Source organism: Antechinus flavipes, chromosome 5 (assembly GCF_016432865.1).
Source record: "Antechinus flavipes isolate AdamAnt ecotype Samford, QLD, Australia chromosome 5, AdamAnt_v2, whole genome shotgun sequence".
Classification (NCBI taxonomy): Eukaryota; Metazoa; Chordata; class Mammalia; order Dasyuromorphia; family Dasyuridae; genus Antechinus; species Antechinus flavipes.
Window position 1 is genome coordinate 45,256,808 of NC_067402.1, and position 18,006 is coordinate 45,274,813.

An 18,006-nucleotide genomic window follows, 5' to 3' on the forward strand; every position below is an offset into this window, starting at 1 on the left:
TTGGGAGTCGCAAAATTAAAATTTAGATCCTGATTCTGCTGTCGCCTCCCATGTGACTTTGGACAAGCACTTTCCTCTCGCCTAGCTTCAGTTTTCCGATCTATAAAATGAAGGGGTGTAAATTAGATTGTCTCTTGAGTCCTTTACAGGTCCAAACCTTGTAATCTGATCACAGAACTAGGCATATGGACAATCGGGAAATTCTGGCCAATGACCAGTGAACTGCAGCATAATGTGTGACCTTTTCTCTAAAGCAAGTCCTGGGAATTGATTCAGATTCCACTTCTTGAAGCCAGGATTGATTGTGCAATTCCTGAATGGAATCAGGGCTCAGAGCCTTTCAGTTTCACACTAATTCTATCTGTTAGTTTCAGGTGATTCATCATATCAGATCAATCAAATTAACACACTCTTGTATGCACTTGGGTTGGGGGTGAGGAAAGCAGCAAAGGGACTCACAATTAATATTTCTTTAATGTTTTATTATAGTCCATGAAGAATCTTTCTTTACTAGAAACTGAGAGTTGATCACATGACTGTTGAACATCTGAGGCTCTCCTGATACCAACCATGTCAGGAGCAATAGATGATGTGCTTATTATTCTTTATTATACTTTCAGGTCCTAGATCCCAGTTGCAGAACTGACACATTTTTATATATATATATATATATATATATATATATATATATATATATATATATACACATACACACACACACACACACACACACACACACACATACCCTTATATCCTCTCAAATATTTTACGTATTTCAAAAATATATTTGAATATAGATCATTTGAACTTTACAACTCTTTGGATCAATAAAATCCAGGGACGCTCCCTCCTCTACCTTTTCAATTCTCTTACACCTTTCTGCTCTGCCATCTAGTATTATTGGCTTCCTTAAGACTGTTAGTCATATCTCCTGATTCCTGTCATTTTCCTTGGCTGTCCCCTGATCCTGGAATGCTGTCCTTCATCTCTGTCTCATGGCTTTCATGCCTTCCTGCAAGAGTCAGCTACCACCTACTACAGGAAACTTTCCCCAATCTCCCCCTAAATCTAGTGACCTACCTCTGTTAATTACCTCTAAATTATCCTGTATATAGTTCATTGTCCCTTGCATTCTGTCTCCCTAATTAGATGGGAGCACCTTGATGGGAGGAACTATTTTTGCCCTTCTTAGTATCTTCAGAATTTTGTCTGGTACCTGGCACATAGTAGATGCTTCATAGATATTTATTGACTGCTCTTCCTTCTGTACCACTGACAGCCAAAGACAAAAGTTAGATAATAATAAATGATGTCAAAAACTGTTTCACTGGACAAATAGAATATCACAAACCAAGACATGGTTAACTGATCATCTTTCCCCCTCCTTTTCTCTCCCAGTGCAGGTGACCCCTGCCTTTTTTATTTTTTTTAAGACTTCTCTGACATAACTGTTCCTTCAAGCAACAACCTTCTTTCTCTAATTCTCTCTTCTAGTTTACTGTCAAACTTAGAGAAACAGTAGTTTACACTCTCTGTTTCTTTTTCCTCAGCCCTTTGTCATCTGACTTCCATTTTTTTCCCTCTACTGACACTTCTCTCTTCAAGGTCACTCATGATTTCCTCATTGCCAGAGCCAGTAGCTTTTTCTCAGTCTGGTTTTATCGTGTACTCTGAGAGCCTTCACTTTCCTTCACTTTCCCATGATTTCTCTAACACTTCTTTCTTCCTTCTTGGTATGTTTCAGTGGTACTCATCTTCTAAGGGTGGACATCCTCCTTTGCCCTCATCTCTTTAAAGTCTTTCCCTTTGAAAATTCCATCTGCTTCCATGGCCTCAGTTTCCACTCAATGATTTCTAAATCTCTATTGTCAACTTTTACTATTTCACTTAGACCCAGTCCCAAATTTCCCATTCCTTGGTAGAAAGTGGAAAGTGGATTGACTTAAAAAATCTGAATTCATAGACTGCTTCTGGAACTACCTATGACATCATGAAAAGTCACTTAGGTTCCCTGGGCTTTAGTTTCCTCATTTGTAAAATAATGTTAGAGTTAATTGGAACTTGATGAATTTAAGATGGTTGATCTCTAAAGCATGAGCACAGTGGTTGGCACATAATAGGCATTATATAAATGCTAAAAAACTGTTATTGTAATTGTTGACATCACCATCACCTAGATTACTTATTCAGACTCAACCATGCTCATCATTTTTTCTCTAAAATTTGCCCCTCCAACTAACTTCCCTAATTTTGTTGGATGACATATTCTTTTGGTCACCCAGGCTCAAAATTTCCCTTTAATTTTTCATGTGTCCTCACTACCCACATCCAAACATTGGCTTATGCCTTTGAATTTTCTCTTTGAAAAATACTCCATTTCTTTTCACTCCTTTCCACTTATCTGTCATCTTCCCTACTTCTTGTTTGAACTATTGTAATTGAATCCCCTTCTCCCATCGATCCTTCACAGACTCTCTTAACCAAGAGGCTGTGAGCAGATTATTCCCCAGCTCAAAAGTTTTCAGTGGCTCTCCATTGCCTAGCAGGTAGAACCTAAATTCTTTAGCCTCAGATTCAAAGTTCTTTCTAACCTGAGTTCAGCCTTCCCTTTTAGCCATTCTTTGCTTTAACTAAACTAAATTATCTTCTGTTCCCATCTTCTTCTATACATAAACACTCATCTCCATTGATAGTGTTCCACCTCTTCCTTCAAAGCCCAGTTCATTCTTTTAAAAGGATTCTCAGTTGTATTATGTGTATATGAGTCATATCCCCTCCTATACCATAAGACCTCTGAGGGTAGGAACTATTTTATTCCATCTTTGTTGTATCCTCAGAGCCTTGAAACAATTTTTTTACACATAATGGAGGCTTAATAAATATTTGTTGAATTGAGTTGTAAAATTATTTTAATGGATAATATATGTTATTCAAATCCAGACAGTGAAATGAAAGAGGGACATACTTTTAACATTAATTTTGTGGTTCAATATTCGTTTGATACACTCTTTCTTAAGATAGTACCTGTAGTATCTATGTACATAAAATATATAGATGGATGGTTGGAAAAACCATCTAAACAACCTTGGCTTGACTCACCTGAAATTACCTTGTATTTATTTATTTTTTATTTATTCTCTACATATTTATTTCTATATGCCTTATTTTCTCCCAGTAGCATAGAAGATTCTTCAGGGCAAAGACTGTTTGATTTTTTCTCTTTTTGTCTCCAGTGCTTAATAAATATTTGTTGATTGATGGAAATTTTTTTGCAGATAGTTTCTCTGACTCTTCCCCTTATTGTGTAGTTCTCATAGGAGTAGACTTGTGTTTCCATTTTGTGTGTGTGTGTGTGTGTGTGTATGTGTGTGTGTGTGTTTTGGTTTAGTTGTTTGTTTGTTTGTTTGTTTGTTTGTTTTTAATTCTCAAGGGCTAAAACAATTCCTACCCTAAAATAAATTCTTAATATATGTGTCTTGATTGATTGGTTGATTGACATAGCCCACATCAGAATGAGTGAAGTCACCGTCACTATCTCTCCCGCTTTGTTTAAATATTAGCTAACATTTATATAGCACTTGACAAATATTATCTCATTTGATCCTCACAATAACCCTGGGAGATAGATGCAATTATTAAATAAGAAAACTGAGGCTAACTGTATGTCTAAGACCAGATTTGAACTCAAGTCTCTGATTCTAGAGCTGGGCTTTAGCTGCCTTATATGTGCTATGTATAGATAATCTATTCGCATCCCTTTCCTCTGTGCACCTCTATGGATCCTCCCAGAAGGTAATTATATGCTGCATAATTCTTCCTTGAAGTGAGTAAGTGCTGTAATTGGCTATTTTTCACAGGACACACAGAGACCCATTCCTAGTCAGGTTTGACAGCCACTTCTGTGATGACTTGATTATTAACTGAAATTTGGCTACTTTTTTTTTCTTCTCCCCTTAAAAAACAAATTAAAAAAAAAAAAAAAAAAACCCTGCTTCTCCTTTGACCCACTTAGAGAGAAAACTGTGTCATGAGCATCGGAGCTAGGTAGATGGTAGGTATATTAGTCAGGTAAGTTAGTCACTTGGGAACTTGAAAGGTCACTGGCCAATAACAGAACCATTTCTGCCTCCCACTTTCTAACTGAGTCAGTCCTGAATTCTCATATCCTGCTCTGAAGAAACCAGGAGATGGTTATAATTAACACTGCTTTGTGGCAGTTTCACTTCCCAATGACTTTCCGTACTGGGCTAATAGCCATTATCATGAGGTAATGATTCCTTTTTCAGGCCGTCCTCAATTACTCATTACCTTATCCCTGTAAAGCAGACATTCATATGACTTGAGTAGAAAGTCAGTTGTTATGTTTCTATTCCCAAATATCATTTAGATATGTCACAAAGTTTACTTACCCATCATTTGTCATCACTTTCAGAAATATAATGCTAGGTTTCTCCACTCAATTCTCTGTTTCAAATACATCCTCCTTTTATTTATGTGCTGTATACACATTGCTGCATTTATGCCCCTTCTCAGTTGCCTGGAAGCCACAAAAACAAATAATATAGCAGCCCTTCCAACGAGGGTTCTATTTTTGGATTGGCTCTAGTTGTCAGACCTCAAGGTGGTCGGTTACCTTAGCCCCTGGTGCCCTCCTCCCCCAGAGCTAGCAGTAGACAATGACCATGTAAAACAAACAAATGGGAAGAGAATGGCTCCTATCACTCCTCTAAATCAGTGGCCTTATGTCCTATCTGTCCTATGTGGAATCTTCCAATATTTTTCCGGGTGCCTCCGAAAATCACTAGGGAACCCACATTAACTTGCTGTTGTTGGCTTTTGGCTTAGAAGGAATGTGTTTTTCCTTCTTGGTTTTGGATGCATTCTTTGAGGATTCCAAGGCTGAAGTGATCTATCTCTGCATACATACGCATATATGGTGGGTATATAGGACAACTGTCAGAACATCCATTCCTTATCTACAGGGAACACAAAGGGATTTCCAAAGGAATATGAGATCATAGGATCTTAGATTAGGAGGGAGAAGGAATCTTAGACCCAGAAGAGACCTCACAGACCATGTAGTCCAACCCACTCATTTTACAGATGAGAAATCTAAGGAATATTAAAGTGATTGTCCAAGGTTGCACAAGTAGTGCAAGAGATTTGAATCCGGGTCCTAGTGATTCCTGGTATTGCATCACCTAGCTGCCTTTCTTTGTTTCACGGTGTTGGAATCTTTACAAACTGCTAACTCATTAGAGTTGATGTTTTGGGCCAGAACCTAAAACAAGGTGCTAACTAGAACTAATTGATATAATGCTTGTGTTCACACCTTTACTCATTGGAGTTCACACGTTTGGGACATTTCAGGGTTTAGTATGAGATATCCGAATTCACAGCTCCCTTGAAGCTCTTAGGGCCTCTCCTCCTTTCTTTTGTTTTAGAACATAGGATAGTCATGACCTCCCTGCCCTCCCCAAAAAAGTGACAATGCAGCAACAGAAATAATGACTAGAGAGACCCTAAGAGCTTCAAGGGAGCTGTGAATTCGGATATCTCATACTAAACCCTGAAATCTCCCAAACGTGTGAACTCCAATGAGTAAAGGTGTGAACACAAGCATGGTATCAATTAGTTCTAGTTAGTACCTTGTTTCAGGTTCTGGCCCAAAACATCTTCTTGTAAGATCAGATCAATAATCTATCAACTCTAATGAGTTAGCAGTTTGTAAAGATTCCAACACATGTTATCTCTATTGCCATACATCTTGCCCAGCCTTGATTGCCTTTGATGTTTTAGCATCTGTGCAAGCTAGATTGAAAGCATCATTGTCCTGATTATGTGAAAGGAAAGCCTAGATTTTAGCATTTTAGACCTTGGAATTTTAATTTTAGAATCCTTTTGCTGTTATCTTTATGTCAAAAGAATAAATAATGGGGTATTAGGTAAAGAATAGAAAATAATATATTGTGTCCCTATTACAGAGAAGCATAAAAGAAAGCAATGAACAATTTGAAGAGAATGTGGTTTGCACATCATGAAGATGGAGATATTAATATTATCTACTAATAAGTCATCATTATAAGTTCTGAATATCCCATTATAGTTAAATTTAGAGAAACTTAAGCCAGCTAGACACAAACGATGCTGGGATTTTTTCAGGATATTATGAGTTCATTATTCAGATTAATTGGATCTAGTTAGCCAAAATTATCCTTCAAAGCCATCATTTCTGTGATTTACTGCACAATGGAAATTGGACCAGTTTCCAGTAGCCTTGAAAATAATCAGGCTTTTTCTTCAGTTGGAAAATATAGCTCTACTGGATGTAATACAGAATCACAGGAGACTAGGGTTGGAAAGGACTCCAAAGGCCATCTGATCCATCCCATACCCGAAAGAGAATCCCCCATTATATCACATACCTGACAAGTTGCTTTTGCACTAATCCCTGCAGAGAAGAGAAATTCACCATCCTTAGAGGCAGCCTGCTCCCCTTTTGGATAGCTGTAAGCATTTTGAGGGTTTTCTTGACATCAAACCTCAATTTACTTCTCTACCACTTAAAACTAATGCCCCTGGTTCTGCCCTCTGGGCCTAATCTCTCTTATACTTGTCTCTTCAAATATTTCAAAGACAATATCATTCCTTCCCCTTCTACCTATCCTAGTCATTTCTTCCCCAAGCTAAACAGCCCTGTTTTCTACAGATAATTCTATGATTTGAACTCTAGAGCCTTACCATTCTGATGGGCCTCCTCCAAATGCTTTCCCTTAAAAAAAAAAAAAATCAAGATAATGGTGTCCCTACAACAAGGAAATGCTGCACTTCCAGTATTCCTAATGTTGCACTAAGGCCTAATAAAAAAAAAAAAATTTTTTTTTTGGTTGGGGGGGGGGGGGGAGATAGTTACCAAAGTCAAGACCACACCTAAAACCTCCTCGGGCCAAACAACATTACACAATATCATTTTGTTGAAACACGCACCCAAATCACATGTGTACATTTATTTCTCTGAAGGATACAGCCTGCTGAACCCAAATGGACTCTTTTTAGCATGGGTGTGACTAAAATGATAATTTGCCCAAACCATTCTTAGTTACATTGACAGCAATTTCCGGCGTTGTCTTTTTGTTTGTTTCTTTTTGCTTTTTACACAAATAGGAAATTTCTTCAATAAATTTTATTTAAGGATGTTTGCTTTGCTTACTTTTTTTATTCCCTTTGCATTGTGCTACTTTAATTGCCTACAGAAAACAAATTTCATTTGAATTAAAAGCTTACAATAAGTTAATAATAGATTAGGTTACTGTTGTATAAAGCTTACTTCAATGTTAAAAGGTTCCGTTAAGATGGGCAACTGATGCATTGTTGGTGGAGCTGTGAATTGGTCTAGCCATGCTGGGAAATAATTTGAAAATATGAACAGTGACTAAACTATCCAAACTCTTTGACTCAGGCATTCCTGTATTAAATATATATTCCATAGTGGTAGAAGATTCTGCCTATGAAACAATGCATATAAGGTTAGACTTTTCCCATATGCTTAGTTTTGTTAAAATGTTTTTTTTTTTTTCTTCACTATTTTACATTGTTATAAGAGACATTGGGAAATGTAGATCATTTGGGAAATAAGTAGATCATATGAAAACAAAAGGTATCAGTAACTTTTATTGTTGTTGTTCTTTCCAAGGGGGGGAAAGACTTATTTTGATCTTGTTACACTATAGAGACAGTTACCTCCTTGCTGTTCCTCATATACTATACTCTCAACACTGACCATTGTCAATAACTGTCCCATACTTCTGAAATCCTCTCCCTCCTTTTCTCAGCCTCCAAGCTTTACTTGCTTCTCTGAAATCTTAGCTGAGGTCTTTCCTTCTGCTATGAGCCTTTCTCCAGTGTTCCTTAATCTTAGTGCCTCCCCTCTCATTTTATCTCCACTTTATACTGGATATATCTTATTTATTAATGTTTGCATATTACCTTCCTCACTAGATTGAGCTTCTTGAAAGCAAAGAATGGAGATTTTTAGTTTGTATTTACCTTAGCACTACATCTAGCACTTAGTAAGTACTTAACAAATGCTTGTTGACTATACTACATTGTTTAACAAAGAAAGCTACAAAAGTTATTATCTGCATACTTCTGTCTGATAACACAAATTTTGAATGTCACAAAGCTTTGTTAAGAGAGATTAATATATCAGTCTAGAAATATTATTAACCCCTTCTGTAATTCAGTGATTAGAATTGGCTAAGCATCTCTGGATTTTTGTTGCATTTTATTAATAATGATGTCTCTGGAACATTGTGGAATCTAGAGTTGGGAAATCCCCTTAGAGATCATCTGGTCCAATCTTTATCTTTATGTCCCTCACAACATTCCTGGGAAAATTTGTGGAGACAGTAGTATCCATGTGGTGCTGTTGTAGTCCTTGTCCTTTGCAAAGGTCAGTCACCCCATATCCCATTCCTTCTGTCTCCAAGCTTGCCTCTTCCAACATTCCTCCTCCATTTCTCCCATCTCCAGTCTCTTTTATCCATAGGCTCCTTTCCTGACATTTACAAAAATATCCCAATCTCCTCCATCCTTAAAAAAAAAAAAATTATATCACCATGTCATCCCTTAAAGTTATTACCCTATATGTCTCTCTCTCTTTTTTTTTTTTTAATAGGCAAAGTCCTAGAAAAATTCTCTGCTTATTTTCTTTTATTTCCTAACCTCCCACTCACTTCCTGGTCCCTTATTATGTGGCTTCTTACTCTATTACTGGCTCTCCCACTTTACCAACATCTCCTAACATTAAATACAATGGTTTTTTTCTCAGTCATGATCCTTGATCTCTTTGCATCATTTGACAGTACAAATTCGCTCTTCCCCATAGATGCTCTCTCTTTCCTTAGTTTTCCAAATATTTCTCTTTCCTTATTCTCCTATTATTGTGGATTGAAGTCAACTAATGCCCTAAAATTCTCTGATTCTAAATTGATATAGAACATAGGGTAAGTTAGATCAAAGAGTTCATTAATATTTCTCTTCCCAAAACATTTCTGATTTAACAATTCATTTATTAGAAGGATAGTTTCTGAGTGTTTAGAAAGGGAAGTAGTTAGCCCTCCAAGATATTATTATTAAGAATAAGACATATGAGACTGACTTCATTTCCGTTTTTGATATAATGATTTGACTAAATCGGGAATGCTACAGATATCATATGTGTGGATTTCAGAAAGTAATTTGACAGAATATTTCTCAATATTCCTGTGGACAAAATTGAGAAAGGCATCATGGCATAGGAAAAGGACATTGACTATTCCTGTGTTTTGTCATCCTTGCAAATATGGTTGAAATCTGAGTTTGGCTTGTATTTCTCTTATCAATTTGGAGCATTTTTCCATAGGTTTTTAATACTTCCTTTGAAAGAATATTCATATCCCTTGTTCTTATTCTTATAATTATTCTTATATATTTCTGTTAATTACCTACATATCTTGTTTGTCAGAGATATTTGATGTAGTTTTTTTTCCCTAGCACACTGCTTTCTTTATTTTAGTTGCACTAATTTTGTTCATGAAAAACTTATAATTTCACATAATCAGAATTTAGAAGCATTTATTTTGTTTACCTAGCAGTAGTTAAAGGACACAAAGCTGCTCAGGCAAGTAAGAAGATATATTAATTATATGGATACTTCTTAGACCCATGATCTTAATCTTTTTTATCAGTTTCCATTTTTAGTTCTACCTTTTTGTAAATCCCTCTTCAGAATATTGATTGATTGTTTTATGGACTATTCTTATCTGTCTTCTCTTCTCTTCTTAAACTCCTCACCTAACTCATAGAATCCTGAACTTTTTTCAAACATAGCCCAAGCACCCTCTCCTACCTAAAGCCATTCCTTTTCGCTCTGTTTATTAGAGCCTCCATCTCCAAATTACCTTTTATTGACTTTATAAATATATTATTTTAATAGTTTTGTGTACCTGATGTTTTCCCTATTAGATTGTAAGCTTCTTGAGATCAAGGACTGTTTTATTTTTGTCTTTGTAATCCCAGCATTTAAATCTAGCACATGTTAGACACTTAGTACCTAGTTCAGGATCATAAAAAGTACAGCACGATTTCCGTTCTCTGCCAATTCTACATTCCTTTCATGTCATTGTCCACCTATACATTTCCTATTGATGCATGTATCAATGGACAAATGGAATGGGCGTCTCATTCTCTGACTGAGATGATTTCTGGGTTGTTGCATCCTCTTTATTTTAAAAACTCTTATACATCATAAAATTCTGAGGAATTCTGGCAATGGTGGCTAATTTTTGTAAATACACTTTTTCAATACTTCTGACTTATTTAAATAGGTCAGCCAAAGCTATTATAATTTCACTTTATCCTTTTATCTAATTTGGTATTGATGTTAACTTTTTCATAAAAAGTCATCTTTTTAGAGATGTCTTCTGTTCCCACCATGTCACAAAGATGTCAGTTATAAATGATGTAATTCATTAAGCCTCATCTAGTGATTTTGCATATATTTAAACTTAATAGAAACAGAATTAATTTAAAAATTGTATAATCAGACTTTCCACCAACTGGGCAGGTCCATTCCCACCCCAGTTAATACAGGTAACTGGGTTTTTATTGAATTCATTTTGGGATGTCTGGACCTGTGATTCACTTGGCATAGAAAACTCCCTCTACAAATACAAATGGGCACCTTCTCTACTTCTACCAGGCTTTAAGAGCTGTCTTTATTCTGCATTCATAGGTTGTTTAATTAAATGCTTAGACTAGTTCCAATTCATTTGTCTTAAGTTTCCCTTTACAGTCCCAAATAGTGCTTCATGTCTTGGAAGCAAAAGATGGCACAGACATGGGCTTTTGGTGGCGTTTTGGTTAAAGGTTCGGCATGCCTTTTAAGATCAGGGCTCCCGAGTCGTGTGCACATGTTTCTAATGAAGACTCACTTGCTGCAGTAGAGACTGGCCCCTTTCACATGTTTGGGTTCACTTTCACACTCCTGTTTATTCACTGCCAGTCGTTTGACCTAAAATGGTCCTCTGATCTTCCTAGGCTGTGTCTTCTCCTCCCCCCACAGCTCCAGCGTTTCAGCAGTTAACACTATTTGTATGTGTCTAAGGTCTCTGCTGCCAATTTCTCTGGGCTATTTTAAATGTTTCTGAAAAGTGAAAACTGCTAGCCCTCAGTGGGGCTGCTTATGTCTGCCATATGGCACTCTGTGGAGGCTGGACTAGGTGGCCCCAAGAAAGATGCCTGCCAATTTTTAATATTCTACAATTACCACTCCCCCCAAGTCACCAGAACTGGTATATGTTATGTACATGGGGTATGGTGGAGGAAGGAAGGAAGGAATAAAGAAAGAAAAAAGACAGAAAAAATACAGAAGGAAAAAGGGAGGGAGAAAAGGAAGAAAAAAGATGTTAAAAAGGAAGGAAAAAGACATGGAGGGAAGAAAAAAAGAAAGACAAAAAAGGAAGAAGAAATAAATTAAAGAGGAAGGGGAAAAGGGAGAGATGGAAAGAAGGGAGAAAGAGAAAAGAAGGAAAGTATTTATTAAATAGTTAACTGCAGGCAAATCACTGTGCTAAGCATTGGGGATTCAGAGAGAGATACTACTCCAGCTCTGGGGAACTACATATCTTTGTATAGGAGGGAGGGGTTGTAAGAGCTTGCACAGGGAGGTGAAGAATAAGAATTGGTTTGATTCTATTCTAGTGATTGGTCATCATGGGGATGTGAGCCATCTTTCCATTCTCATAGAGCCCTAGGTGACCCTACCCCCACCCCGAGACCTCTTTCTAGACTGTAAGTTGCAGAATTGTCATGATGTGCGTTGATAGAAGGCATTTCTTACATTGATAAATTATGGGTGTGAATAATATAAATTTGTATTTTTCTCCCCACAACTAGGATTTCATACCTATGAAAAACTCAGAGTGAAAATTCTTCCCCCTGATGTCCATTGGCTACTCAACTATAACTTCAAATCTTAGTGAGCTCTGGCTGACAGAGAGACCCAGTGATTTCCACTGGTCACAGAATGATTGTCTAGGTTCAGAGCTAAATCTTGACCTCATTTTTTCCAACTCTCAAGTTCAGTGATTTGCTCATCAGTGTGAATTTGTGTGTGTATATCTAGGCATTGGGATGTCATAGGAAAAAGCTGTAGACTTGGAAATAGAAGGTCATCACAACCTCTTTTTGTCTTTTCCCTATCAGTTAATTTGAGATCATTTTGAGGTTCATTGCATAGAGTGCCATAATTGAAGTTGGGAAGATCAGAGTTCAAATTCAGCCTCAGACACTTTACTAGTTGATGATTCTAGGCAAGTCTCTGAGCATCTCTGCATCTCCATTTCTTCATCTGTAATGTCATTTTAAATATTAGTTTTGTCATATTATAAAAAGAAATATGAGATTCATCGACTTCTTTGATGGCTAGGCTGTTTGCTTTACCTCAGGCTCCACCCGGGGCCGGGATCACTGGAACTGGAAACTCATAGTCCTGATAACAGATCTAGTTTGTATCCTTACAGAGTTATTGAAGCATTAAGTAACTTGCCTGGGGTTTTAGGTGATCTAGTGGATTGAGTACTGGACATGGATCCAGGAAGATCTGACTTTAAATCAAACCTCGGATGCTTACTAATTATGGGGCTCTAGTTAGATTATTTAGTCTCTGCTTCCATTTCTTTATTTCCTTCCCAGGGTTGTCATTAGATCAAGCAAAATATTTGTTAAGTGCTTTATAAACCTAAAAGTTCTATATAAAAGCTTATTCATTATTATTATTATTACTCTGGATTCTGACCAACTCTTTATTCATTATGATGCCAGATTGCCTCTTGTTCCATATTGATAATGCATAATGGTATAATGGTGAGGAAGGGAACATGACATGTGACATAGGCACAGCAGGGCAGGGGGACTCTTTGGTACAGGAAAAGATTTTTCTTGATCACTGTTGATTATTTGATTGTGGATTATTTTTAGGACATGATGTTTCAACTGCTCCGAGGTCTGGATTTTCTTCATTCACACCGAGTAGTGCACCGTGATCTGAAACCACAGAATATCCTTGTCACCAGCAACGGACAGATTAAACTGGCCGATTTTGGCCTTGCCCGGATCTACAGTTTCCAAATGGCTCTTACCTCAGTGGTAAGTAAGAAAGTGCTATTTTTTAAGGGAGGAGGGAGAGGAAGACAATACATTTGTTTGTGCTTAAATTTCTGGAAAACCTATTTTCCTATTAGCTCTGCTAATAGACATCAAGGGGATTTCAATCTTTAACATTATTTCTAAGCCTTCCATCATATGACTTATTTCTCCCCAGTGGAGTGGAAGCTTCTTCAGGGCATAAACTATTTTGCTTTTAATCTATGTATGTTAAGTGGCTCTTGGAATATAGCATGCAGACACTTAATAAATATATTTTGAGTGAGTGAATGAATGGATTCAGCGACAGATTGGTGAACAGAGGTGATTGAATGTTCTTGCAGATGAGTGAATGTTCAAGTTGCTTGTGGACACACATGTTGCAAAAACTTCCTGGTGCTTCTTAGCTATTAAAGAGAAACCAGAAGTTTCCAAACATTCCTTGGCAGCCACAGCTGTTTTCAGGTCCCCTTTCTACCCATTATGTCACAGATGGGGAAGAAGGGGCATGATAAACGTGGCCTGTTGGAGACTTAAAGTGGCAAAGCTTAAATGGGAAGATGGAAATGCTGACTTGGGGAACCAGAAACTTACTGGCTGTGATGTTCCATTCAGATGACTGAGTCTTAAAGGCAAAAACCCAAAGCACTCAGTTGAGCCCACACTGCCTGCCCTGCTGAGGGCAGACCTTTATCTCAATAGAATGTAAAAGATTCACCTAAAGTTCCTGCCCTAATGAAGGTGAACAGTTAGGAGAAGCTACTCATCATTCAGATGTTTTGTGGTCATCTCTCTTTTTTGAGGAGGCTCAGGATTTTCATGAAATGTAAAACCTGGAGACAAATGTCTCTTCCTTAAAAGGCAAGCTCTCTGTTTATGCCGAGTGAGCCTCTGCATAAGGAAAAATAAAAAGGGCAAAGTCTGAGAGATTAAGAGGTTTTCCCATAATGTTTCGTGCTTTCCTTACCATCAGCCCACTTTCAGAAAAGTGCAAGAATCATCTCTCACTATTCTTTCTTCTCATATAACAACAACAACAAAATAATAATTTTTTTTGATATTTGATAATAAGGAGAATGATAATAATGACAGTAACAATAATTATGATAACAACATAGCGACAATAGTAATAATGACAGTGATAATAATAACAGTAACAATAATTATGGTAACAACATAGCAATGATGGTAATGATGATAGTAACAGTAATGCCAGCAATAATAATAACAATAGCAGTAAAGATGCTGGTGATATATCTAGCATTTATGTAGCGCTTTCATAAAGCTTTTATAGTGTGTTGCAAAACACTACCTCTTATCTCCATCAGATCACTCCTTGATAGCAGGGACTATGTTTAGTACTTAGCATAGTTCCTAGCACCTTGTAGGTACCTAATAAATGCTTATTGATTGCCTGACTGTGACTGATCCTCACAACAACCTTTTGAGGTTGCTACTATTATATCCAAATTACACACAGGGAAGTTAAGGCTGAAACTGTTCAAGCCATTGCTCAGGGTCACACACTTAGGAATTGTTTGAGGCAGGATTTTAATTCAGATCTTCTTAACTCCGAAATCTGTACTCTAAACTCTGTGCTACCAAGCTAATAACTTTGTTGTTCAGTTATTTTTATGGCCCCGTTTGGGGCTTTCTTGGCAAAGATACAGAAGCAGTTTTGTCGTTTTCTTCTCCAGCTCATTTTGTAGATGAGGAAACTGAGACAAACAGGATGATGTGACTTGCCCAGGATTACACAGCTAGTAAATGTCTAAAGTCAGATTTAAATTCAGGTGTTACTGATTCCTGGTGTTCTATCCCCTGCAGTGCCATCTAGCTGCCCTACTTAAGAATTAGGGGGTAATAATAACAGGTGGAATTTATATAATAGTATAATCAGTACTTTACAGATGTCTCATTAGATCCTCACATTTCCCCTGAGAAATAGAATGCTATTATCAATTCCATCTTAAAGATGGTAAAATGGTGGCTGAAAGTCTTTTAATAGCTTGTCGTTGATCTGAAGGAGCACTCCTCAAAGAAGGAGCCACACCTTGACACAGTTGGTGGTTCCATTTTAGGAATACCCGCCCCAGCAAATGGGAAATCTATGAGCATTTACTCTTCCAGCTTGCTCTATTTTCCCTGGGACAAAGGAATTTCCACGGTAGATTCCTTTGGATGTTTTACCAGTATTTACAGATCCACCCTGATTGAACCATACACACGCTCTTCCAACCCCCATACAGAGAAAACAAGACGTAGGAAAAGTCCAGCTGCTGACCAGGGCAAGCCCTTGGAGGGCTTATTAAAATAACAACCCTGGAAAAGACGAGGTCTGCTCGTTTCCTTCGCTGGGAAGGGTGAGGTAAGCTTTGGGCTTCCCTAGGAAGCTGTCTTGCAAGTGTTGTTCCCTGCCCTTGGGAAAAGTTTGAATAGGTTTTATGATAACAGAGATACATAGAGAGGGCAAGAGGAAGGGGCTGGGCTGGTGGTTACATAATGTCCAAGCTGAATGGATGGAGCCCAGCTATCTGATCCTCTCATTTGGTTCCAGAAAATGGATCCCGAATTCACATGAACACAATGTCTATCGGTAAGAGAGGGATTTTTGGCTGGTTTTTATTTTTATTGCAATTTTTTTTATAATTAAATTTGAGAAATAATAGCAAAGCCAGTCAGCATGTAGGATCAATTAGCATTCTCTTCTGTGCTGAAAATTGATATGGCCAGACAGGAAAATACAGATTACTTCACATACAAAGGAATAGAGAAAGTCAGAAATAGATAGCTGATTTTTCAGTGGTTTGGGCAGATGTCAGGATTTTCAGGTAGTATGATTCCAAAAATTCTCAAAGGTAATGAGTGAGTGCATTTGTAACAGTATAATTGATCTTTCTGAAATAATGCCTATTTGAAGTTAAATGGCAATACCCCAAAATGGTTTTTTTTCTAATTTCTCTATTTCAAGTATCTGTAATCATGTCATCCATTCACCAATGCAGTCAGCCCCTTTATAAAATAGTAAATGATCCTCAGCAGCCAATTTGACCAAAACAATTTATGAGCCTGCAGCCAGCTGGGAACAAACCCTTTCCAACTTAACTAGGTTGAACCTCAGGCAATTGACATAAAGAAACATAAAAACCCAGTGACTGGACCCAGATTGCTAGTTTCTTTTTCTTTAGAGGACCTGCTCAAGTTCATGTGCCATTGAAGTATTTAAGTAGCCACAACCTCCTCCTCAGGAGGAATTCACTGGCCTGGGATAGGAGATTTGGGGGAGGAGGTGGACACTGAAATTCTATGAAATTCAAATAATCTAAGAAAATCTATAAATAATTCAAACCATCTATGAAAATAATCCATGAAATTCAACCTATGAATATCTGTGAAATTCAGATAATTTTTTTTTTTTTTGCCCTTGGGTGGGAGGAAATACAAATCTAATTTTTTTCTTATGAATAAGGGGAAAAGTCTATTTATTAATGTGTTGATACAGATGCATACCCATTAGAAAAGTCTTGTTACCCAAGTGATCACTTTTTTCATAGCTTTCATATCCATTTTGAGAGCAGAATCAGTGTACTATCATGATAGAGCCAGGAAGTGCTAAGTTCAAATTCTGGTGTTTTTCAGCATTTTGCTACTTTAGACAGCTGTCCAAGACTGAAAATTGCAGAGGAGATGCCAGCCTGCAATGAGTAGAGGGTGTTTCCTTACCAGAGTGTTCATTGTACCAAAGAAATCACTGGTCCAGTCCATCTTCCATATTCATTTTTAATAGTTCTTAAGGAGAAAATTCAGCAAACCCTTTTCTCACAGTCACTTTCAGGTTATCATGCTGGAATTTAGTAACAGTGATATAGATAATAAAATGATATGTACTTGATATATTCCTTATACAAAGCAAATTAATCATAGAAGCAGCTGACTTTTTAATCTTCTTGGGACTTTGAGGAAGGAGGTTACAGATTGTTTGGCTGTGGTTTCATATTTCTGGTGCCACTTGTAGAGGGAATTTTCTGATTGAAGAATTATCATTAAAATCACAGATACAATCCCTATCACTATCTTCAGGGCATATTACAATCTCTACAAAAAGTAAAGACTTAATAAGTGCTTATTGAATGACACATAAATTGCTGAAATTAATCACTGTTAATTATTAATGAAAATATTGTTTGTAATACAGCTTTGATTTCACTCCCTTTTACCAATACAGAGCTGAACTTTCTATACAACTTCTAGTCTGAGAAGTTGAGACTTGCCCAGGACCACCAGCCAGAATGTGCCCGTGGCAGAAGTTGATCCCCAGTGTCTAGTTCCAAGGCTAGCCCTTGATATCCCCTTGTCTCTCATCATGAAGTTATTTTACTCTGCCCTCTCCCCCCATTTTAATGATTCTACCCAACCTGTTGGGCTTCTCTGTTTATGCACAGGCAATTGGTAGCATGTGGATTCATTAGAATATGTAACTTAAAACCCAAGAATCTTGTATATACCATATTCATGATTCACCTAAAAGTGTTATGATTCTGACAGAGTGGATAGTCTCAGGATACAAATTGAAATCTATTTTTTGGACATGGCCAATATGAGAATTTGTTCTCTTGACAATATTTTCTTTGTTTATAGTTTATAGTTCTTTTTTCCCTCAATGCAAGAAGAGATAGAAAGAAGAGAAAAGAGATTTTTATTCATTGAAAAGAATTTTTTTAAGATTATTATGAAGGCTAATTTCCTTCAATCTATTGGATTGTGAATGGTAGAAGTAGTTTATATGGAAATTTACACAGCATTTTCCTCACAAACCTATGA

The 18,006-nt window shown here is 37.1% G+C and overlaps 1 protein-coding gene across 1 annotated transcript in view; it reads left to right on the plus strand.

The window, feature by feature from the left end:
- The window catches only part of CDK6 (cyclin dependent kinase 6), a 258,667-nt gene that overhangs the window by 104,584 nt on the left and 136,077 nt on the right, over positions 1 to 18,006 (plus strand). Inside the window, exon 3 of the mRNA XM_051961217.1 lies at positions 13,021 to 13,188. Coding sequence (XP_051817177.1) covers positions 13,021 to 13,188 — 168 coding nt within the window. The remainder of the gene's footprint in view (positions 1 to 13,020; positions 13,189 to 18,006) is intronic.